Here is a 26,452-nt window from a genome sequence, read left to right as displayed (position 1 = left end):
AAGGAAAACTATGCTATCTTACAGTTTCTGGACGAATGTTATTCCTAAAGAATTTAAATTGCCCTGCTCTGAATAATGTAAATCTAAATAAAATAGTTGGACATATTCCTGTATAGATTTTTTAGCTGAAGTGGCTTATAAAACTTTCATAATTTTAAATATGACTTATTTAATTTCCCTGTCTTTTTCCCCTTTCCTTCCTCAAATAAATTAGATATACTTCTCCAGTCTGAGCTGATAGTTATTGCAAAGGAAAAGAATTACAAATAAAATACATAATTTTATTCTCTAAATAAGCTTTTAAATAATGTATCATAAATTTGTGTAACTTCTCATACTGTGTGACATTTAATGAATCAGAATAGCCCAAAGGGCCTAAAAAAGATTTACTGAGAAATATGTCACTTGGAGTGTATACACTTTCTGATAATCCCTTTCAATTGAAAGAGAATGGGAAAGATGTTTTACTTTTTATGCTTAATTCATTACACATTTAAAACATATTAAGCAAAATTTAGAAATTCAGGGAGCTCTACATTTTCTAGTAATCCTGCCATTTCTCTTATTAGGCATTGTCTGTCTATGATTCATTTCAACAATGACAAAGAAGCTGCTAGATTCATAACAAACCCGAGATTAATATTCTCTAACTTCACATGTCAAAAAAAAAAACCCTATTTTTCAAGAGAAAAGAGTGAAGATCAAAAGGTAGGACTCTATTTCTTTTCAAGTGCATAAGGTTTAAGGATCAGAGAATATCTTTTCATCTAGTAGAGAAAAATGTAGCGCGGGATCATATAGGTCAAGACTAATTGGATTGCATTTTAATAGGTTAGCTTATTTTCTGTCTATCACCAAGAAAGTGTCAAAAAATCTTTAATTCCTTTACTGGGTGAAGAATTCATCACGTGTGAATTAAGAAACTGCTCAGTCAAAAGCAAAGTATGAACAACTGAAAACAGCAATATGTTTAATAAAGAAAAAGTTTTGCTGAGGCCATTATGCACAGGACGAGTACAAGAGATCCTGTTCACTGAGGTCCCTATTCTATCTGTAAAAATATTGTCAGATTTGTTAAACTTGGCTTATGTCTTTGCTTCATAAGCAAGACTAGGTTGCTTCATAGTGTGTAAATTAAATATGCAAGGTTTAAATATGCAAATATGCAATATGTCAGTCTTTTTCCTTACCCTTCACTTGGTCCCAATACCTCCTAATGAAATTATGCTACCACATTCTTCATAACTGGATGATAAGAGTTAAGAGCCTGCCGCCACAGACCCAGTAGAGGAATTGACAAGCCCAGAGTTTTCCTCCTGCCAATATGCAAATAAAAAATGTAAACAAAGCACATCAAGTCATTATTGCACTGTCTACTACTGTTGCTACGATTGCTATTCGTGCTACTGCCACTTAACCCTTATTTGTATTTGCTATGTGTACACATTTACCTTCCCAACAATCATCAGAGTCAGGTACTATTGTTATATAAGTTTTATATGTGGGAAATTAAAGCACAAACTCTTAAGTAACTAGCCCAAGGTTACACATCTATACAGTGTCTGAGCCAGTATTCAAATCCAGGCATCCTAGGCCTAAAGCTCCTGTATTAATACCAACACTAAATTATACAACACAAAAATCACAATATGTTGATATTAAATTAGCCTCTTTGCTGATTTTCTGATTGCAAAATTCTGGATAAATTTGTCTCATTTTAGGGGGATGCTGCTTATTCAGACAATTATATAACATAGCACTGAGAATTAAGAAATGAGGTCAGGGAATTGCCAAAGGAAACCAGAGTTGGGAAATATAAAATGCAAAAACATTCAGAAGAAGCAAAAACCAATTGGTGTATAGAGATGATCATTTAAGCAGAAAAGTTTGCTAATGAACATATATTTTTATTTTTTGGCTGATGTTTTGCTGAACAGAGTAAGGCTGAATCATTTGCAAATGCTTATGAAACAGGAAAAATTTATATGGATTTTTTAAAAAGTATATTAGGCCATTTTTGCATTGCTGCAAAGAAATGCCTGACTGGGTAATTTATAAATAAAAAATGTTTAATTGGCTCACAGTTTTGTAGGTTTTACAGGAAGCATGGTGCTGGCATTTGCTTGACTTCTGGAGAAGCCTCAGGGAGCTTTCAATCATGGCAGAAGGCAAAGGGGAAACAGGCACATCACATGGCAAAAGTAGGAGCAAGCAAGAGGGGTTACGGAGGTGCCACACTTTTCAATGACCACATCTCACAAGAGCTCGCTACCACAAAGACACACCATCCAGCCATACAGTGTGGCAGCTTCCCCCAGACAGGTGTGTGTGTGTGTGTGTGTGTGTGTGTGTGTGTGTGTGTGTGTGAAAGAGAGAGAGAAAGAAAGTCAGTCTATAGTAACCTAATCTCAGAAGTGGCAAGAAGACATCCCAACACTTGACCATATTTTTACTAGGTCTAAACATCTACACTTAAGAGAGGGGGATTACACAAGGGTATGAATACCAGGAGGTAAGAATCACTGGGAACAATTTTAGAGGCTTCCTATCATAATTTCCAAAGACATTCTAAAGAATATTATAAAATAAAATGTATCTTTTTCTTCTCTCTCTTTTGGCAATTTCTTCCTTATTTCCCCTGGTCAAAAGTTACTTATCTCCTTTCCACAGCTAATTAAAGTTTCCTTTTAGCTAACTATTATGCATTAATAGGTCCTTGTTGAATTAATCTTATGTGAAAGACACTTGGCAAATGCAACCTGGACAATAAAAGAATAACTATGTACTTTCTCCTAATGAGTTTGCAGTGGAGGTTCATAACATCAGACAAAATCTGTTGAAATGATTCACTTAGTATTGGTGACTAATTCCAATAAGGTATTATCTTGTCATTGTGCCTGAGCATTCAATGCCACAGAATAGAAAACAGTATAGAATAAAAAGAATTTCAGGTACTGAAATAGGATACTTTAAGGCAGAGTCCTCCCACACACAGGAAACTGCCCACTGAAACTGTCTTTCCATTTATTTTTCTTGAATCAACATATTTATTGAAAGATTACAGAATATAGAGAGGTATGGATAAACCTATGCTAAGAGGGTTAGAATTTATATGGAAATAAAGCACATAGAATGATAATATAAGGCAATATATACATGAAAATAAGTATAATGGAAGTTAAGTGAATGGAGAGGTCAATCCTAACTGGGCTGGTCAAGAAAGTTTCATTTGGTTTGAATCCAAGGTATTCTTACATTCAAGCCAAGCTTGTTCTGGCTTATATTTCTAATTCCCCCTTGTGATAGACTGAATAAGGAACCCCTAAAATGTCTGCATCTTATATCCCAGGACATGTGATTATGTTACCTTTGGGACATTGTGGGTGTGAGGACATTAGGTTAAGAATCTTGAGAGATAATTCTGAATTAGCTAGGTGCATCCAATATAAGAGTCCTCATAAGAAGGAGGCAAAAGGGTTAGTGTTAGAAAAAGAGATGTGAAGATAGAACTAGAGATTGAAATAATGCTCTTTGAAGATGGAGGAAGAGGCCATAAGCCAAAAAATGCATGAAGCCTTTAAAAGCTGGATAAGGCAAGGAAATGGATTATCCTCTGAAGTTTCCAGAAGGAACACAGCCCCTGCCAACACCTTGATTTTTAGATTCTAACCTTCAAATCTGTAAAAGAATAAATGTGTGTTATTTCAAGTCACTAATTTGTGAAAATTCATTTCAGAAGCAATAGGAAATTAATATACTCTTCACATGGGATGGAATTTAGTCGTTTACCCATGGGCCATGTTGCTTTACTTTTCTAGACATTCCTGTTAGGTCAAGCACTTTAAGATGCACCGCCCACTGTGCAGCTCCAATCTGGTCCTCAGGAATATACAACTCTGTGTGCTGGGGGAGGAGGAGTGGGAGGGCGAGGAGTGAGAGACAGGAATAGGCTTTGGAGCGTAAGTGTAAAGATGCCAAAAATCCTGACATGCAAATTTAGTTTACTTTCCATGAAGAAATTCCCTCCCTAATATGCCAATAATGCTCTCATTAAGAGACAACGCTTATCAATTCTGGCAGAATCTGCTTTACAATATTTTCACATGGCTTAATGTAGCTCCTTGCTTAAGGATATGGAAACACTGGTCATCACCACATTATTTTTGGCCTTTGGACCAAAATTGAGAAAGATTCCAATTTTAATATTATGCTACATAGCCACTTCACTATGCATTCAAGATTCACAATCCAGTTTAAGGGATGCTGGAGGCAAAGGAATGAAGATTTATCTACCATTAAAATGTCACTATATTCTTGCTTTGAGTGGTACTGTACTGGGTTTACTGAAACCCGGACATGTCAGAACCAGGGGAGTCTTGTCCCTGCTTTATGGTAACTGATTTCATGGAGCCATGCAAGGTAAAGACAGTTAACACTGTATTGCACTAAGTAAGGACTGTTTGTATTGTCTGTTTTGATTGCTATCAAGCAAAAGGGATATCTGAACTTTGCCACTGCACTAACCCCGAGGAACTTAGCGTTGTATGCGCTTTGAAATTCTTACCTGGTGGTGTGGCTCATTTGAATGCTGTCAGTTACATTTGGGAGGAAGTATAAGTAATGAAAAATATGTCCTAGAAATATTAAGGAAAGGAGAGATAAATATATAAAATATTCTAAATTGATCCCAGTAAATTAAAGAATATTATAAACTTTAAAGCTTTATTTTAGTTGTATTTTGGGGGGAGGGAGCTTGATTGGATGAAAAGGAGAACAACACTGTCTGTAGAGCATATAATGACTCTAGAACGTTCTATCATCGACTCTAAATCTCCAGCTTTATGCTGTGTTCTATGACTCCTACATTATGCTGTAGTCTCAATTACTTGAATAGCATAACATCAATGCATTTTATGCTCTGATTTCAGTCAATTACATTTCCATTCAATAGTATTATTTGGTATTGTAAACATTTATTCATAATAGAATCCTGGTAGCGTCAATGGAAATGGAGCTGTCCAGAAGAAAAATAGATAAATCATATGTTCTTTTGCTATTTCTTGTTAACATTATGATCATCACTTATTTCAAAAACTAAACTAAAAAATGAAAAATAAATGTGAAATTCACTTATGATTTAGAACTTGATAAATTTATTTCCCAAAGAAAACAGCAATGCAAAGGGAATTTTTCTGCATATTTCTTAGATTCCAAATTAGACTTCCTTTCAAAAATTTTGCATATCTGATTTTGGATAGTGTTGCTAATTGCAGGGTTTTTTTTTTTTTTTTTTTTTTGATTTAAGATCTCATCTCTCCCCCTAGCTCAATCCAATTCCTCCATGGCTTATTTCCAAAATTAATGTGTGAGCATAAAATACTTAATATTCAGCTAAAAATCCTATGCCAATTTTTTCTAGAAGTGTGAACTTGAATTTGAATATAGATCATCTGTTTTCTTGCCAGCTTATTATGATTACCTTAAAACTGTTTATATTAATTGACTTAATACCTAAATTCTAGTAAGGGAGAGATATGGTTAAATATGTATTAGAAATATCTATTATTAGAAGTATCTGTTTTAAAAACAGATATATATAGATATTTTGTAAACCACTTGCCCTGTTTCTGCTTTCAGTTCACAAAAAATTCTGCCTTGTGGTTATTTATGAATCAGACTGATAAACTGCCGTTAGGTACCACAGTCAGTGGAACTGCAGTTATTAACAGTTGGAAAAGACAGTGTTTTATCCTTTCCTCTTACAAAAATCACTTCAGATAGGCTAATCTCCAAGTTTGTTTTTTTTTTTTTTAATCTGGTATTTTAGGCTACTATTTACTGAGTTGAAAATAAAACCTGGTTTTTAAAATTAAAGTATATGGTATTATATTTTTTTAGTTACTTGTCCTATATTGTCAGATAGGAGAAGATCTAAGCATCATGTAATTGAAGATTTAATTGTAAATTAGAATTACAGTAATTGAGCCTCTGATTCACCAAACAAAAGTGAGTCTCCCATGAATTATGTGTATCTAGGATTATAATATTGATATTCTCATTTAAATGTTGAATTCTTCTTCTCAGTGGCTATAGCACATTTCTAACATACTTAAAGCTTCCCACATCATGGTATATAAACATGCGATATCAAATAACACATTTAAAGAGGAATAAATTTGTATGGGTTTATGGTATACATGTTACCCAATAAATAGTTTTTACTGTACAGCAAAAAGATTGCTCATTTTTTTATTAGGAAGAATGGAAATAATATGCTTTAATATGACATTGGTGAAAAATCTATAATAAACAAAGACATAGAAATGCATAAAAGTTATAAGACTATGTAGGGAAATAAAATGGATCTTAGGGTTCCTTCTCTTTCAGGCAAAATAATCTCTAGAAATCTAATGGAGATTTATACCTAAGATTAGTCTATATTTGGATCTTATTCTAATGCTTATTCTATACAGGTCTAAACCTGTATTCTAATGCTTATCTGTTTTAACATATATCTTTATGTAATCTGTATCCATAGCCTATCTTTATTTTATACATGTGTAACTAGACTGTGCCTATGTATTATTACATATACATTATTATGTGTGAATAATAATGTTTACTGTAAGTTATCAATAGGTACCTTTCCGTGAATTATCAAAAATTAATATCAATTATTATAATAAATATTCCAAACCTTTCTAATTTGGGTACCAGGACATAGATTGATTTATTTTATGTAAAGAACATAAAGGAATTAGCTTAAGGTCACACAGATAGTAAGTAGTATAGCCAGACTTGAACCTGTTCTCTTGATCACCAAGCTGTCTATTTTTGCATGTGTCTTGCATTTTGCAGGCTTGAAGTAAAATTGGAGAGCTGTTGACCACCCCTCAGGCAAAGTTTCTTGGGACAGTACCTCTGTTGTGCTAGAGTAGAACCCGCCCCTCAGGCTGAGGGACTCAGGAAAGCCTCCCCAGAGGAGATGGTACCTAGACTGAGTTTCAAAGGATGAATTACATTCACCCACAAGGTAGGGGTGGCTTTCTAGACATAATAATCTGTGGTACAGAAACATAAAAACAAAAACAAAAACAAAAAACACTTGTCACATTAAGGGAGGGTAAGGTTTCTTTTTTGGAAAGTGGTAAAAGGTGAAGTGAAAAAGTAGTTCAGAAACGTATGATGATGATGGAAAACCACATGTACAGAGGTTTGATTATCCTTCCTTCCTAGGCATGGGGACCTTACTGAAGTATTTTCAGTACAGAAGTAACCCGTCTATATTTGCATTTAAAATACATCACTCTGGGGCCATGGTTCTCCAACATTAGCCTGCATCAGACTCACTTGGGGGGCTTGTTAAACAGTTTCAGATGCAGCCGAACTCAGGTAGGACCCAAGAAATTGCGTGTCTTATGAGTTCCTGGGTGATGTTGCTGCTGCTGCTGGTGGTGGTGGTGGTCCTCAGGTCACACTTTGGGAACTGATTTGAAGAAAAGATGATATAAAAGTGAGCGTGGAAAAAGGAACTCAACAAAGACACTATTTTGGAAAAAGGCAGGGGTGGGGGTAAAATAAAATGAGGTTTTGTGAGGTTTTGAACTAAGCTAGTAAATGCAGTGGTTAATGAAAGGAGGCAATCAACTAAGCAGATATTTACAAGGAAAACTAGACTGGATTGGTATATGGATACCAGAGTGAGGGAAAATTCTATTGACATCCATAAATCTAGATTGGATAACTAACTGCTTATTGAAAATATCAACAGGAATAGGAAATTGGCAGTTGGCCATAGTAATGGCTGGTAAAGAAGATGATGTCTTCTTTGGATATGGTGAGTTTGAGATAGCAAGGATGCATCCATGTGGAAAAGTTGGAAAAGAGAAATTGATTGAGACTGAGTCAGGAATTAGCAAAACACTCCCTTTATTGTCTCAGCCATATGGAAAGGAATGGACAAGAAAACGCGACACACAAAATTTATAAAGTGGAAAATATAGAACCTGAATCTCTGGCACTTTCTTCAGAAAGCCCTATTCTATGTGCTATGGAAACACTTGTGTCTTTGATACACATTATATTCCCTAGTTAGGTTTGAATTCAGATAGAAGACTTTGAAATTAGAAATATATAGCCAAGATTTTGGGAATTTCACTTTTTTATTAAATCTAATGTTATCAGCTCTTACGTTTACAGGTCAATCAGGGATAATCATTCTCCCATCAGAGGATATCAGCCACCTTAGAATTATTCTGCCTGCAATTTGTTGCATTTCTTCTTCAGACAGTGAATAAGTATTTATGTTTTCTTCCAAGTCACCATATGCATGCCAAGAAGTCCTCCCTACTCTTTTCTCACATGTCAATTCATTTAAGAGAGCATCGTTGTTAAAAATCATTGCCTCTGGAATCAGCCTCTTTAGTTAGAACACTTATTAGCTATGTGACCTTTGTTGAGTCATTTAAACTCTGAAAGACCCAGTTTTATCATCTTGAAATGGTGGAAATAATAATGGCTAAGAGAGTTACAATGTTACCTAATGCGGCAGTAGGGCTCTTGGCGTGGTGTCTGTTTCAGTCAATGCTTAATAAGTGTTAATTATTATGTTACTCAACCAGTTCCTGGAGACACTTACCTGGTATGCATTCAAAAATAAAGTATAATCTGGCAATATGAAATACCCAACCTAATTGTCACACTATAACATTTACCACCACAACCCTTGTCTGTTATAATTTTAACACCACATTTCTCAAAATTCTTCCTAATGTTGTTCTGCAGATTTATGTGCTTTTAGATTGAAAAATCCTTAAAGTCAGAAAGCATGTCATGACTCTGAATGCTATGAAACCTGTGACCTTGATTTACTCCTCCTCGTGTCCTCCCAGGAAGAGCACAATGCCTCAACCACAAAATTTGCTCAATTGCTCTTTTTTGAAGGAATTAATTGTGTGGCTTAAGGAAAATTCAGTTTCAGGCTGGCCTATACTCAAATAAATAGATATTTCCCCTTTTTTTATTTTAAAGAATAATTAAATAGGACACCTTTTGGATTACATAGGAAAGATTTATAAAATCGGTCTGTGTATTTCCTGCTTATTCTCTGTCTCCCAGGAAATTTACCCTGTAATGTTGCCAAGGAAACACTAACCGCTTAAGTCTGGTTGAGGAGGAAGATGCCTCATTAACAAACTCAGCTTCATTATTTGGATGCTTGCCTTAAGGAGCTGCTATTCGGTGATGAAAGATTGTTTCCATTAAGCCTCGTGTGAAAAAGTGAATGATTTGTTTAACATAAATTTTATCTTCTGTTACTTATTCCCAGTGCTGTGAACTGACACACTATGAGATGTTACATAAAAATAAACATTACTGATTTTTAGTTTAACATATTTGAACCATTTATTAATGCCAGCCACACATGTTAGGTCAAATTTTCAAGCACTGATGTATTGATTGTACAAATGATTAAGGTGTCAGACCTTTAATTGGAAGCATTGGCAGTATTTAACCAGAGGATGAATTTAATGTATTGTTTGTTGACTATTAAATAATTTTGTATTTTTCCTTCTGATGTACTGGAAACCATGTAATATATAGAAACTTAGTACCTCAAGAGATGAGAAAATACAGAGTTGAGGGATTTTTCCTTTAGGAGGATGTCTCATTAGTGATGTATGATGGAACAGAAAATACACTGAGCTTGGGGTTATAACACTTGGGATTTCAAAGCCTCTTTCCTGCATTCACCAGCTGTATGATTTGGGGCAAGTCATTTATTAGTTTATTCACTCAGGCATTTTTTAAAGATTTATTGTGTAAACATTATTGCTTTGAGCCATGCTTTCAAAGTGATACAGTTATACAAAAATAAGACACACTTCACCATATGTACTCTGAGATTCAGCTTTTTATATATGTAAAATAATATCACATACTTTATTCATTCATTCAGTAATTGTATTATTCAATAAGCATTTACTGAGTCTCCACTGTGTGGCAAGCTGTTCTATAAGCTGATGATAGGTAGTCACCTCTTGCTGGACTCTTGACCAAATTGTTCTTGTACCTTACTTATTTAGGTTTAAGGGTGGTTACAATGTCTAGCTGTTGCTAGTCCCTGTGTACCACCGTTCCTCTGGACCCTGCAAACTATCCATACCTCTATAAATCATCCCTTTATTAAATGCTTTTCTGTATAGTCTCTGAGTTTATCAGTTTTTCAGGTGGAACCTTGACTGATTTAGACAATTGGTTAGGGAAGGTCATTCAGAGTTTTACTATGTAAGCTAAGATCTGAATGAAGTGGGTGAGTTAAATAGGTGGATATCTACTGCTATGGTTTTAATGTTTGTCCTCTTCAAACCCCATGTTGAAATTTGACACCTAATGTTGGAAGTGGTGCCTACTGTGAGGTGTTTGGGTCATCCCTCATGAATAGATTAATGCCCTCCCTTGGGGGTGAGTGGGTTCTTTTTTTATTAGTTCCCATGAGAGCTGGTTGTTACAAAGAGTCTGGCACCTCCTCACTCTTTCACACAGCTGGCTCCCCTTGGCCTTCTGCCACAGGTGGGGGCAGACTGAGGCCCTGCTCAGATGCAGAAGTCCAATCTTGAACTTCCTGGCCTCAGAATTCTGCACCAAATAAACCTTTTTTCTTTCTTTATTTTTTTATTACCCAGCCTCAGGTCATCCTTTATAGCAACACAAAATGGACTAGGACGTCTAGAAATGAGCACCCTAAGAAGCAGGAAAGGCATGTGCAAAGGCCCTGAGATAGAAGCCAAATTTTGAATTTTTTTTTGGAATAGTAATGAGGCCATTGTGTCTGAGAGGGCAGCATGGAGGGAGAATGGCAAAATATATGGTCAGAGAGATAACCAAGAGCCAGATCATACAGGACATGGCAGAGCATAACAATAAGTTTGTGTTTTGTTCTAAGATTGATGGGAAACTATTGTTGGGTTTTGGTCAAGACAACAATGTGATCTAACTTACAATTTAAATGGATAGTTCGGCTACTCTGTGGAGAATATATAGGGGAGAGGGAGATAAGAAGAAATTCATGGACAACAGTTAGAAAGCTATATATATATTATTTTTTTCATTTTATGTGATAGATATTATTGATGTAGTCCGAAGGATTAGTATGACAGGAATGATGGTAGTGACATGTAGTCAAATTCAAGTAGTATTTTTACAATAGACTCAGTAGTGTTTGCTGATGGATTTGGACCTAAGGAACTGGGTGAATGGTGATGTCATTTCATAAGATGGCAGTCACTGGGATGGGAACCTAATTTAAGGGAAGAGTTGTGATGAAATCAATAGTTTAATTTTGCGTTATTGCATTTTACATGGCTATAATACATCTAACTGGAGATTGAAGTGGCAGTATGAATCTCAGAGGATAAGTTGAAGCTAAAGATAGAAATTCAAAATTTATCAGCATGCATTATATTTAGAGCCACAGTACTAAATAAAATCATGTAGCGGGTGAAAATAAATGAAAGCCAAAAGGGAAAAGTATTTCAATAAAGATGGACTAGTCAGCTGTGTCAACTGAAGCTTAGTGATCAAGAAATATGATGACAGAACATGAAAAATTAAATTTGAACGATAGGATGTCATTGGTAACCTTGATAAGAGGAGTTGCAGTGATGTGGGTGCAACAGGGCATAGCAACAGAATGTGGTGGTGGGGGGGGGGGGAATTTTGAGGAATTTTTCTATAAAAGAGATAAGAGAAATGCTTACTTTCAATATTTTGAATACAATAAATTTTGTAAACTTTTAACATATTTATAATACTTCATTACATATTTTAAAGACTTGAAATAATTTTAAATATAACCATTTGATAGAAATGATTGTTTTACTATTTCACATTGATCCCACTGATACTGACTTTTTTATAGACTGCTCAATGGACTCTTATGTACTCTATATTGAAATATGATAACTTTTCCCAAAGAATCTGTAAACTATTCCCAAATTACAATTATGCGTGCATTAGTTTGCTAGGGCTCCTATAATAAAATACCACAGACTGAGTGACTTAAACAATGTAAATGTATTTTCTCACAGTTCTGGGACTAGAATTCCAAGATAAAGGTGTTTGCAGATTTTGTTTTTTCTGAGGCCACTCTCCTTGGCTTAGAAATTGCTGCCTCCTTCTTGTGTTCTCATATGGCATTCGCTTAGTGTGCACACATCCCTGATTCTTCTGCTTCTTATAAGGACACCAGTCATATTGGATCAGTCACCTTAATCACCTCATTAAAGACCTTACATTCAAACACAGTTACACTCTTAGGTACTGAGGGTTAATACTTCAACATTTGAATTTTCAGGGAACATAATTTAACCTATAACAATGCATAAATCTGAAATTTTAAAATGCCCATAATTAACAATTATTATGTTTTAAGTATTTCCATATTACATTAAGTGACTTTTTGAACAAGTGAAAGCTTAAAACCTGATATTAACTTTAAATGTAACGATCAGGTTTGAAGATATCTTGGGTCTTGTGGCATATGTGATACTAGAGTCAACTAACTCTTTAGAATTTTATTTTGTTCATTCTTACTGTATTCAATAGCCAAACTATTTTATCATATTTTTCTTTAACATAATTGGCTGATCCTGCTCTTCAGGGATAAAAATAAGAATCCAGCAACAACTCTGAGAAAGACCTGAAATCCTAATATTCTTTTTTTTTTTTTTTCACATGAACACAAAGGAAGCAAGACTTACAGTACCTGAACTTGATGGCTTACACTGAAAGCCATATGATTAATCTCTATAGCTCCATCATTCAAAGTGTTTGTCAAGGGAAAAATATGCCAATTGTTGGAGCAGGGGTCCAGGGAGCAAAGGTGCAGTTGAACAACCAGTAGTACCAATGCATTGCAATGTAGACTCCTCAAGTCTGAGAATACCCTAAGTCTCACTCTACTTAGAGCTCTGACACTGATCACCTCACTCTTCCTGGAGCTCAACCTTCCCAAGCTTTAAGACTTCTGATTGACTGGCCATCCTTGGTTTACTAGGTTTTCGTGCCAGGACCATAACTTTCCAATGTTGAAAAACTGAATCTGCACAGCTGTGTTAAAGACTGGCTAATAACTCCACTTAGGTTTTTCATACCTTGGAGAGGAAAATGAGTCTTTCATTATCTGAAATTATTTTTTTAAAATGAAGTTTTTTATATAATTAATAGATCCTAGTTTATGTCATTCAGCATTGACGATAAAAATTCGTATGATTGAGGATACCAGTGTGAAGCAGCATGCAGTCCCTGAGCAACAACATGGGGTAGGTGCTTGCTACACTTCTACATTTTCGAGTGATAAACAGAATCCAAATGGATTTATGTTTGTTACTTACACAGTCAGCGTAAGGAAGACCACCACTGTTTCAGCTCCTAAGGTCCCTAGAAAGGCCAGGACTCAGATGAGACAAGTGAGGTACTTAGGGCACAACATTTAATAAGGTACTCACTATCAAGATTATACAAGTGCAGGTCAGCAGTTATATGACCCGAAGAATGAGCTCCTACTTAAATTTTGCACCATAGGTACCTCACTTACCTCGCTCTAATTCTGGTCCTGGTCCCAATTTCCACTGGACAACACTAAACTGGATGCGTCAAATGATAGGCAACAAGAGAAGTGGGCTGCACTGCTAGGGAAGAACCAATTCCGTGCTGCACCAAAGTGGTTTGATAGCCTGAAGAGGGACCTGGTGTAGGGAGGTGTGAGGTGGAAAGTCCCATGCCTCACTGGTGTGAGGGATGCAAATAAGAAATAGCTGCGTAGAAGCTCCTCATAAGACTGCTTCCTTTGCCATGTTCTGGGAGGGTCACGGGATATTCCACCAAGATTTACCAGCCCATGGTTTAGCCTTGCCTGCATCGCCAACATAGATATGTGCAGTGTCACCAGGGTACCAGGATGAAATTGTTCACTAGGACTGGTAATTTAAAAAATACAGATTTGGAGTCCTATATGTTTTATAACCCATTTCTTAATAGCTCTATGCTACTGTGTGAGTTATGTAAACTATCTAACCTTTTAAGTGAGAGAATAATTAACTAACAGAAGTTTATTATGGCATTAATGTCTACAAAGCATTTATAAGAGTACCTGGCACATAGCAACTGTTCACTGAGTAGTAGCTATTTTATTAGCTATTAGATACAAATGATGACCTCAACATGGTATACAATATGGTTAAATAAATGCTGTAGCCTCGTTAAAAATAAAAGTATGTTTTGAGTGTTTTAATCAAACAAACAATATTGTTACACTAGTAAGTCAAAAAAACTTTCTAGGAAGTCAATGTTTATACTATTTGATGTCCCCTTTTGTTGTTATCTATATAAAATATATTGAAATAACAAAATAGACACATTTGTCAAAGATTTTACTTATACTTTGCAGATAAAATATTCAACAACCATCTATTTTTGACTCATTTTTAGTTATCATTTGAAAGCTGTGTAGTAATCATATGTTCAGAGTTCCTCAAAGTATTTGTTTTACCTACTAATTTTACAACATAAATGCAACCATCCATACTTATGTTCATTATTCACACCTGAGAAGATTCCTTTTGTATGAACTGATAAGCCATGTTTAACTTGGACCTCTACCCAAGTAGGACACTCTTTTTCAAATTATACTCACAGTAGAACATGAGCTCAAACATTTTTTTACAATTGAATGATTTACATTCAATTTACAACATACCCGTTTAGAGGATAATAATATACATCTGTATATTATTTAGAGCCATTAATTCATAATTTGCTTTTAAATTAACTGTGTTAAAAACTACAAATTTTAGTGCCTTTTTCATTCATCTTCTACATTCTTGTTTCTCATTTTTTCTCAAGACATGACTATCACAAAGAGCTTAAAATTTTAAAAATCTGAAAATCGGCACAACTTATCTTTGGTAAGAAATCTTAATGAACAAACTTTACAAAATATGAGAAAATGCATTGAGTTAATTGCTAAAATAATTGTTATCCAAATCAGTTTCTCTATTATCCCTCTGATAGCTCCATTAAAAATTACATCATTAATATAACTTATATGCCTTTCTACAAAGAAAGACATGTATTAACTCCAAATGCACTTGATATCTTTTTTTTTTTCATTTTAAGTATAGTTGGAAAAAACATTTTACATGAACAGAAACTTGTTTTCATTATGGGCATAGCAGAAATATTACCCAACAGTGCAAGCTGTGTGTTTTATTATCTGTAAATCTAATATTTAATCATTTTACAACCTAATGTTGTTAATTCCTGAGATTTTAAGACAATTTTAAGTTATGTTTTATCTTTGGATTTGATAAGGATGTTAATATTCCTCGCCAATTTATATATATGTTTGATGCTTTGTTTTAATTTTACAAGGACAAAATTTACTTAAGTGACAATAAGAATGATAAAGAACATGTAAGATCAGATAATTTAGGTGAATTGATTTTTTTGTGTTGGACATGATGTTGGAATAAAGCATTTCAACAGGATGGAGAGGGTGGACCTTTTACAAATAGAGTCAAAAATGCAGATATAATTAGGACATTTTTACTTTTCAGAACCAGAAACCTATCTTAAGCAGAATTGCAGGCAGAGATAACATCTAATTTCAAACATTCCTCAAATGATACAATCAAGGACTTAAACTCTACCATTACGCTTTTCAGATTCTATATTGCCTTAATTCTCTGGCAGGTCCCTACAATATTTGAAGCAAATTTTTTAGCCTCTTTTGTAGCTAAAATGGGAGTGGGGAATGAGTAGTTCCTCAAAAGGATTCTGGGTAGAGAAAAAATATATACACACTTCCATTAGAAAGGAGACCATTTAATAATTTTCTTGGTAAGTACTCCTTGTCATTTGTGACCTTTAATAGACTATGCATGAATAAATTCATTACCCATTATGTTCCTGTTCAAAGTTAACATTTTCAGATAGAAGCAGTTATAATGCCATACTTCCCTGTCCCCTTCCTTGGATGTTTCCATCACATGCTCATCCGAGCCCCATATTGTATTATTAAGAGTCCTCACTTTTTCAATATAAGGGGAAAATCATTTGATTAAGTCCTAAGTGAATTAGTAGCATAAGTCATCTTAATGATATCCAAGTATTGGCCTTTTTCCTCATCATAGGCATTTAAATTTCTGTCACTTCATTCAGGACTTAATTATCCTTCTTCTTTGCTTTCTTTTTTTTTTTTTTTTTTTTTTTTTTTTTTTTAAGCAGCAAGGATCTTTATTACAGGTTCGAACCTGGAACTCTCCCTCGCTCGTGAAACGAGACGGGCAGGAGAGCTCCCCCACTGAGCTCCGAGCAGTGTTATATAGTCTAAGAAAAGTGGGCATAGAGTTATTATACAAATCAGATATATGATTGGCTAGTGTTTGAACAAGGCAATTTGGCTAACTATGATTGGTTCCCGCCATTTCTGATATTTTGGTTCAAACTTTGAGGTGGGAGAGCAGGTTTATGGCAGCAAGAGTTTATCTTACTTAAACACGTCTTGTGACCTTGCCTCAGAACTTACAAAATCTCTGGTATGTGCAAAACAGAATCTCTGGTACGTGCAGAAAACCAGGTACTCACAGAACTTATGAAATCTCTGGTATGTGCAAAGATTAGAGAGCAGAACAAGGGTGTAGCGGGTGGGGGGCGGGTACACATCTATCTTTGTGTCCTTTCATTTCCCCCTTCTCATAAGTAACTGGATGTCCAATCTTGGATTTCCAGAGTCTTATAATATAGCCTCACTTTCTGGGTGCAGGAGAGGCTGGTGATGGCTACGGAGGACCATTAGTTGGATGGTATCAAACCTTTCTCTGACAATTTGTAAAATTTTATTTACCACACAGGGGCCTATAGTGAATAGAAGTAGTAAAGACATTAGGGGGCCTAAAAGGGGTGCCAGAAGGGAAAACATTGAAGAGCTCCACCAATTGTTAGCGGCTGTAGTGAATTGTTGCTTTTTCATTTCTAAGCTTAGTTCATGTAGGCGTTGGACTCTTTCCTCAACTAACCCTGACTCATTCATATAGAAACAGCATTCTTCTTTGAGGAACATACAGGTACCTCCTTTCTCAGCTGTGAGTAAGTCTAAGGCTCTGCGGTTTTGAAGGGTGACCTGTGCTAGGGAGGTGAGCTGCCGCTGAAGGGAGGCTAGGGAATAGGCGGAGTCTTCCATAGCAACAGAGAACTGTTGTAACAGCTTGTCGTTTTCTATCATGGAGTGTTGTAGGGCCCCTCTTGCTAACCCCGCTGCGACGACAGAGGTGGTTAAGGATATTCCGGCAATTAGTGGTAGAAAAACTGCTCGTCTATGTCGCGCAGTTTCAGTTGGGGCAGTCCTTGCCCAGCCTATGAACTCTGCCGGGGTCAGCAGGGTCAGTCGGGGAACTAGTGTAACAGGGATGCACAACTGTCCATCAGAGATGCTTTTGGACAGAGTTTTTAACAGAGTCATATTACACCAGAAGAACACACCAGGGGGAGCACGTATGGGGCTATTAGGGTATGTAGCCGTCTGGTTGCAGAGGCTGCTACTAAATGCTGAATAACAGTAGGGGTATTTCTCTTGGTATGGGTCACGGTACAGGGCTACATCAGGTATTGCAACTGTTGATGAATTAGAATCTGGCATATAGTTTGTGGGTGGGGAGGAAAGGGGAACAGCGGTTAATGGTGGTCTTCCTAAGATTGCACACATAAAGCAAGAGGACAGGTCGCCTAAACCGGTGAGGTTGGCGAATGCTAGCCCTTCTTGTAATAGGGTTAGCCAGGAGAAGGGCTGCAGGTCTTGTGATAGCTTGGTTTCCTGTCTGTGGATTTGTGTATGGATTAAGGGTCGAATCTGGACTAGACTCCGCCACAAGTACAGGTGGCTACTAGGCCAGCTACTACTGGCATCGTAGTAGACTGCCCCATGTTGGGGCGATGTCCACCGGGAGTGCCCTGGATCTGTTATTATCCAAGTGAATATGCTGGGAGTCCCTGTCGGGTAGCGAGTCCTGAGGAGGTTAGACTTTCTCGGGTATTCGTCCTATACCCTGGCTGAGTGCATTTTACAATAGTGGTATGGGCAACCTGCATTCTGGTGCCACCAATAATTCTTACAATTATATTCAGTCTGATCATATTCAAAACAAATCATGGGTATCCCCGGTTGGGCAATTTGGAAATTAGTGAAATTGAGGTAAATTGGAGTATTGCACCCGGAGGGGGCGCAGTCTGCACTAGCTAGCAGTTTACCCGCTTGGGGGGTTTCCCCGGGGTGAGTTTTGTTCTCATAGAGCCAGAACCTCCAGACATAGGGATTAGACGGCGCAGCAGTTAGGAGAGTCAGATGTATAAGGCATAAAAGCATAGGCAAGCTAGACATGGTTACGGCTATGTGGGTGACGGCGCAGGGTTAGCTTTAAGGGATTGTTCTTAGCTTTGTCTACAGTCCATGTAACCGGTGCTCCAGATGGCTCGAGAAGGTCGGATGTTGGGTCCACTGGTTTGACGTGTGTGTAGTGGATCCACGAAGCGATGCCTTCTACTTTGAGAGCGGTGGGAGTAGTCAGGAGTACTTGCAGTGGTCCCTTCCACCTGGGTTGAAGAGTTTCTTGCCGGTGGCGCTTGGCTAGGACCCAGTCTCCCGGCTGGAACGGATGAGGCGTCGGCAGAGGTCCTGCCTCGTACAGTTCTCGTAGTCTGGGCCAAATTTCCTGGTGAATTTTCTGTAAGGCTTGTAAGGAGAACAGGAGCTCAGAGACATTTTCAGTTTCAGGTTTGAGTAAGTCATCTTTTAGACTGGGGACCAGGGGTGGGGGTCTGCCATACATGATTTCATATGGTGTGAGGCCCAGTCTGTAAGGGGTATTTCGGGCCCGGAACAGAGCGTAGGGGAGAAGTACTACCCAATTAGCACCAGTCTCCATGGTCAATTTAGTTAAGGTCTCCTTCAGAGTCCGATTCATCCTTTCTACCTGTCCTGAGCTTTGGGGCCTATAAGCACAATGTAATTTCCAATTTGCCCTAAGAATGGAAGCCAAATCCTGACTTACCTTAGCAACGAAGGCTGGTCCATTGTCTGACCTTATTTGGACGGGAAAGCCATACCTGGGGAGGATTTCTTCCAAAATTTTCTTTGCTACAACCTGAGCAGTTTCTCTCTTAGTTGGGAACGCTTCTGTCCATCCTGAAAAAGTATCTACAAAGACAAGTAAGTACTGATACCCATATTTTCCAGGCTTTATCTCAGTAAAGTCTATTTCCCAATAGATACCAGGCCTAGTTCCTCTACACCTAATTCCTGCGGTGGTCTGGGTTTGGGGGCAAGCGTTGTTTAGTTGGCAGGATTTGCAATTTGTTGTGACATCGCTGGCCAGTTCAGCTATGCGCCTGATTCTAGACTTGGCGTGCCTGATTAAGTCCATCATTCGCCGGGCACCCAGGTGGGTTGTCCGGTGGATGTGTTCCAACACCTGCCGTCCTAATTTTTCTGGTAGGATGGTTTGGTCATTTATATCAGTCCACCACCCATTTTTAACCTGTTTTAGGGGAAGCGTGTTCATCCATTCGCGATCTTGTTCGGTATAGTCGGGAAAACATGGCAAATTTCGTGGGCCAGGATCGGGGAGCTGGAGCGCGAGGAGCTCACTGGGAGCTTTTGCTATGCTCCTTGCAGTTTGGTCAGCTAAGAAGTTGCCTCGAGCAATTGGCGTAGTTGGTTTCTGATGCCCAGGGCAATGTACGATAGCCAATTTCTTTGGTTTCCACAAAGCAGTTAATAGAGCTAGGATCTCTTGCTTGTTTTTTATTTCTTTGCCTTCGGCTGTTAATAGTCCCCTTTCTCTGTAGATGGCCCATGTATGTGCGCAGTAGCGAAAGCATAGCGGCTATCCGTGTATACTGTTAGTTTTTTCTCTGCCCCTAGGGTGAGGGCCTGTGTGAGGGTTATCAGTTCGGCTCTTTGGGCCGATGTCCCTGGAGGCAAGGGTTCCGCCCAGATTACCTCAGTCTTTGACGTTACAGCCACTCCTGCATACCGCTGGCCTTGGTGGACGTAGCTGCTGCCATCAGTGAACCAGGTGAGTTCTGTGTCGGGGAGCGGACGATCTTGCAGATCCTCCTGCACCCCATGCACCTGAGCCAGTATCTCAGTGCACTCATGGAACGGGGCGTCCAAGTCTGGATTTGGCAGCAGTGAAGCAGGGTTTAAAGAGGTTAGGGGCAGAAAAGTTATTCTGAGGGGGTTTAACAGCAGTCCTTGATAGTGGGTGAGCCGGGCGTTACTCATCCATCGGTCCGGCGGCTGCCGGAGGATGCCTTCAATGGCATGCGGGGTTATAACGTGCAACTCTTGCCCCATGATAAGTTTATCAGCATCTCGGACCATTAGGGCGGTCGCCGCGATTATCCGCAGGCAGGGTGGCCAGCCAGCAGCCACTGAATCTAATTTTTTTGACAAATAGGCAACTGGCCTCTGCCAGGGGCCTAGGTACTGTGTTAACACGGCTTTTGCAACACCCTTACTTTCATCTACGTATAAGTGGAAGGGCTTGAAGACATCAGGGAGCCCCAGCACGGGGGCTGATAACAAGGCAGTTTTGATTTGTTGAAAGGCCAGCTCAGCCTCCTCCGTCCAATTGAAGGGCTGCCGTTCCTTTGTTGCCTGGTATAGGGGCTTGGCTAACTCAGCAAATCCGGGTATCCATAACCTACAGAACCCTGCCGACCCCAGGAATTCTCTCACTTGCCGTGTCGACTGGGGTCTAGGGATGCGTAGGACTGTTTCCTTTCGGGCTTTGGTTAGCCAGCGTTGCCCCCCTTTTAATAGGTACCCCAGATAAGTTACCTCCGACTTGCAGATCTGAGCTTTGTTGCTGAGGCTCGGTAGCCTAGCTCCCCCAGAGTCTTCAAGAGGTCCTCAGTCCCTTGAACACAAGTTTCCGGGGATCTGGCTGCTATTAAGAGATCATCAACATATTGCAAAAGAGTTATTTCAGGGTGTTGCCGCCGGTACTCACCCAGATCTTCATGAAGGGCTTCATCGAACAGGGTTGGCGAGTTCTTGAACCCTTGTGGCAGCCTGGTCCATGTTAGCTGACCGTTGATGCCCCTCTCAGGATCCGTCCATTGAAATGCAAAGAGTCCTTGACTTTTGGGAGCCAGAGGAAGGCTGAAGAAAGCATCTTTTAGATCAAGAACGGTATACCACTGTTTTTCAGGATGTAAAGCATTCAGAAGGGTGTATGGATTGGGCACAGTGGGATGTATGTCCATGACCCTTTTATTAACTTCTCTTAAATCCTGTACTGGCCTGTAGTCCGTACTGTTGGGTTTACGAACAGGTAACAGTGGAGTATTCCAGGATGAGTGGCAAGCCCGTAGGACTCCCTGGTCTAGGAGTCGGCGGATATGGGGCGTAATTCCTTCTCTTGCCTCCAGGGGCATAGGATATTGCCGAATCTGAACTGGGTCCGTCCCTGGCTTAACTTCCACAAATATGGTAGGTCGATGTTTAGCTAGCCCTAAGCCTCCAGTTTCTGCCCACGCGTCAGGGAAACGCTGGAGCCAAGAGTCAATTTCCTGATCGGGGGGCTTTTGCTCTTGATGGAGTCTGTACTCATCTTCTAAGGTGACAGTCAGGATAGATATTGGCCTGTTTTGGGAATCAGTTATCTTGGGCCCTTCTGGCTCAAAGTGGATTTGGGTCCCCATTTTTGTCAGCAAGTCCCTCCCTAGTAGAGGGCAGGGGCTGTCTGGGATGACTAGGAAGGAATGGGAGACTTTTCCCGTTCCTAAGTCTACAGTCCTCTGGGTTGTCCAGGGGTATTTTTTGATGCCTGTGGCCCCGTGCACCCAGGATGTTTTCTTAGACATTTTTCGAATTGGTTTGGTTAGGACTGAGCGTTCCGCCCCAGTATCGACCAAGAAGCGAACTGGGGACCCCTCCACTTGCAAAGTTACCCTGGGTTCGGGGAGGGGGTCCGAACCCCGTCTTCCCTAGTCAGAGTCCTGGGTAACGAGTACGGAGGTAGGGTTAGCTGGTCTCTGTTTTGTTGGGCAGTCTTTAATCCAGTGACCACGTTCCTTGCAATAAGCACACTGATCCTTTTCTAATCCTTGCCTAGAGCCTTGCTTTGTCTGCTTTCTGCTTTGGCCATTCCCTGCCTGGGGGAAAGCTGCTACTAAAATTTTGGTCATTTCTTTGGTTGCCTTGAACTGTTTTTCTTCTGGAGTATCCCTATTATTATAAACTCGCTGGGCCATCTGAAGGAGGTCCTGAATCTGCTTTCCCTCTAAACCTTCTAATTTCTGGAGTTTTCTTCTAATATCTGATGCTGCCTGGTTTACAAAGGACATTACTACCGCAGCCTGATTTTCCGGTGCTTCCGGGTCCATAGGGGTATACTGTCTGAAAGCTTCCATTAATCTCTCTAAATACACAGCGGGGCTTTCTGTCTTACCTTGTAACACAGAATATACTTTAGCCAAATTGGTGGGCTTGCGAGCTGCAGCCTGGAGACCCGCCATTAGAGTCTGGCGATAAATGAGCAGTCGTCCCCTACCTTCTGCCGTGTTGTAGTCCTATCTGGGCCGGGTCAAAGGAAAAGCCGCGTTAATGAGGTCAGGATTTGCAGTTGGCTGGCCGTCATCTCCTGGAACCAGCTTTCTGGCCTCAACTTGGATTCTTTCCCACTCCTCCGTTGTGAACAGGATTCGGAGGAGCTGTTGACAGTCATCCCAGGTTGGCTGGTGAGTAAACATGACACTGTCTAACAACGAGGTTAGATCTTTGGGATTATCAGAGAACCGAGCATTTTGGGACTTCCAATTGTATAAATCACTAGTGGAAAAAGGCCAATACATGAGACAGGAGAGCCCGGTATCATCAAGCGATCCTATTTCTCTGAGAGGCAGGGCTACGGTGGAGTCAGGGAGTCGGGAAGCTTGGTCCCGCAGTACGTGGCCTCGCGTTCGGCCGGCCGGCCCCCCCCCCCGGGTTACTTTCGCTCTCGGCTGCTTCCACTTCTCGGTTTCCCTCTACGGAAGCACCACCCTGGGGGACTGGGTCCTGCGGGATAAGGTGCGGATATGGTGGGGGAAGTGTGGGTTCTAACGTTAGGGGGTCCTGGCTGTCTGGCAGCACAGGGGCCGAGGGAGCAGAGGGAGTCCTTTGTCTTGTAGGTCGCATTACTAGGACCTTGCAAGGCTCAAGGATGAATGGAGTTATCCAGGGCGGTGGGTCTTCCACAAGATTTTGCCACACTAGAATATAAGGAATTTGATCAGGATGTCCTGACTGCCCTGGCAGGAAAATCTTAGTTTTTACCTTAGTAATAATAGAGAGACAGAAAGTTCCTTCGGAGAGCCACCCTACGCCGAAAGAGGGCCACTCCAAACGGCAGAAAGTAACTAGCTTTCCCTTCTTTAGTTCTACGCTTAAGTTATGCCCCCGAGCCTTCACATCCTTAAAATTGGTAACAAGGAGTGAGAGCGGCGTGCTCTGGTTGTTGCCATCTTTGGACTGCTCCTACAAAGAGAAGGAGGGACGAAAATGAGTGTGAAGCAGAGGGGAGTATCCGACAGGTCCGGTCCTACAGATTAAGATCCATTGACTTGGGGGTCTGGTGGGCTTGGGGGAAATCCCGGACGAGCCCCCATTTGTTATGCCCAGACCGTTTATTCCCCGAAGAAGACCACCAGAGTCCAGAGTCAAAGCTAAGCAGCAAGGATCTTTATTACAGGTTCGAACCTGGAACTCTCCCTCGCTCGTGAAACGAGACGGGCAGGAGAGCTCTTCTTTGCTTTCTTAATGCAACTATATTTCCCCCTTCTTCATCCCTGTCTTTCCAACTAGATGCAAACAGATAAGAGGTGATCAGAGTCATAAGAAAACATCTTTAGCCAAAAAGTGTAACCATTCAATTTAACCCAAAATTCCTTTCCAGCATCCTTTTAGCAGAGAGTTGTGTTTTGTCATTTGGGAGGGATGGGAGATGGTTTACAACTTAAATCAGTTGCAAACACTAAAAATCTGGGTGATTTTACTTTAAAACCTAGAATTGCAACTTCTTTTGAATAAGTCATATAACCATTAATAACCCTGGAACCAAAGCCATAGAACTGACAAGGCTGAGGTTTAATTGTTCCTATAAACAGGTCACAGCCTCTACAGCTTATCACACTGTCCCCTATTTCTCCATTTATAAATTTAACAACTATAGTCATTACTCAAACATGGCCTTCTCTGGTTACCTATTAGAGATTAAAAATCAATCTCTTTATATTTTTATATTCTATGTGTAGAAATAGACTAGACCGTAGTTATAATTTTTTAAATTTGCAACAACATGGATGATCCTGGAGAATATTAGGTAAAATCAGTCAGGCACAGAAAGATAAATATCACCTGTTCTTACTTATATGTGAGAACTATAAAAAAAAGATCTCATGGAAGTGGTGAATAGAATGGTGGTTACCACAGACTGGGAAGGCTAGTCGGGAGGGGGTGAAAAAATAAGATTTGGTTAATATTTTTATCTACTGTTAGATAAAATGAATAAGATCTAATATTCAGTAGCACAATCGGGTGACTATTGTTAACAATAATTTATTGTGTATTTCACAATAGCTAGAAGAGTATATTTGGAATGTTTCCAAAACAATGAAATGATAAATGCTTGAAGCGATGGACCTAAATTTGATTATTAGACATCAAATACTTGCATCAAAATATCATATGTATGTCATAAATATGTACAACTATTATGTATTCATAAAAAGTAAAAGAAAATATTTTAAATTTTTTTTAGGTTAAACATTTTCCATGGGTTTAATATTTTTGAAAATAATACGTTATACTGAAGTTTTCTTAAATTTTCTTTTTTCTGCTCTCACTTCAGCTCTTCAAAGATGAAACATCTGCATATTTCAAAAATATCTGTTTATATGTTTTTCTTTTTATAGACTGTTCAGAGTTGGAGAGAATATCTAGATCTTTAGATGTAGACTATTTGTATAGTATTACAGTGTCCAAGATTGCAAAAAAAAAAAAAAAAAAAAAAAAAAAAAGAAGCTGACGTGCCCTAACTTTGCAGCTAAATAAATTATTACACTGTGGGATTGGGGGATTCTTCATGCTGTTGAGTAGCATTTTACAATCAACACCTCTCCCCTTTTCAGGATATCGAATCCTTAACAGGAGGGCTGGCTGGTTCTAAGGGGGCTGATCCACCGGTAAGTTAGATTCTTCATTAAATTTAACCGTTGACGAATTGAATTGTGTACACACCAGGTCATCAGTCGATTGCTTGTATATTATTTGTCATATACAGGTACTTTTTAGAAATATGACTATTATAGTAACTAATGACAGAAGTACGAAATTGCTTTGAGGTGTGGTCTGGTGTTTTAAAAAGTTTTAACAACTCATAAAAGTTTATCTCAATTTATTGGTTTTAAAAATAGGAATAAAATCTTTATTAGAATATCTCTGTAATTTACATTCTACTAATAGGCTACACTAATTGGAGAGTTTATTATTCTAAATATGAGTATAATATTTGAGTTGTAATATCTTTTCTAGTTACTGAGAAAAATTATGTCCATGTGATAAATAGTATTGACTCAATATTGTTCTTTTCTACTTAATTCAGGAAGCTTCCAGGAAATTAAAGTTTATAAAGTGGTCTAAAGTTTCTATGAATTATAATTTATAAACAGTAACAAAAGCTTGATGTTCTATTATTGGAACATCTTAGTCCTTTCTGTGATGTCTGATTTCAGAAAACACTGATAGAGATGACATCCCTATGACTTCATGCTTGAGATGCAAAATAAATTCAAAGAGTATATGTAAAGTAATGAGCCAAATTCAACTTATATCAACAAATAGTCAATGAATACTTTTTATCATTACTTGTTTTTTATTTAGCAAAATGAAATTTAATGAGGAACATACAGAAATCAGTATTATCATTTTTTTAGCTATTCTTCACATAGGCATGTAGGTGAAGTACTTTAACTCCATTAAAATGCCAGTGAGTTGTTAACTTTCAGTTGTAGCTCTTTCTCTCCTGTCTCACTCTCACGTGTCTCATGGTGTTATCTAATTTTCATCAAGTTGCTCCTAAAGTATGGCTAAAAAACATATTATAGTCCTTTTCCTTCTTTTTATTTTTATTGTAAGTATTTATGTGGAAAAATATATTGGCTGCAGACAGCTGCTTATATTTATCCCCTGGACCTATTACATTACAATGTAAGGCAAGATTTCATATAAGTCAACCCGGAAAGTATATTGACAGGATTAATGGCCAGTCCTTTACTGAAGTATTGTAGGTGAGAGCTTAGGTGATGTAATTTTACCCTTCTGCCTTGCACGGTGCTTGTCCATAAAATT

At 38.7% G+C, this 26,452-nt stretch overlaps 1 protein-coding gene across 18 annotated transcripts in view; it reads left to right on the top strand.

Moving 5' to 3' along the window:
* PPFIA2 (PTPRF interacting protein alpha 2) overlaps positions 1–26,452 on the top strand; it is a 515,275-nt gene that overhangs the window by 70,274 nt on the left and 418,549 nt on the right. For 15 of the 18 annotated variants that reach the window (XM_065524620.2, XM_074007496.1, XM_074007492.1 and 12 more), the window contains one exon: positions 25,234–25,287. The exons of the other annotated variants lie outside the window; for them this stretch is intronic. In XM_065524620.2, coding sequence (XP_065380692.1) covers positions 25,234–25,287 — 54 coding nt within the window. The remainder of the gene's footprint in view (positions 1–25,233; positions 25,288–26,452) is intronic. 18 annotated transcript variants of the gene reach the window in all.

The sequence above is a fragment of the Macaca fascicularis genome, chromosome 11 (genome assembly GCF_037993035.2).
Source record: "Macaca fascicularis isolate 582-1 chromosome 11, T2T-MFA8v1.1".
NCBI lineage: Eukaryota > Metazoa > Chordata > Mammalia > Primates > Cercopithecidae > Macaca > Macaca fascicularis.
Note: the sequence above shows the minus strand (reverse complement) of the source record. Positions and strands in the feature narration are given on the sequence as shown.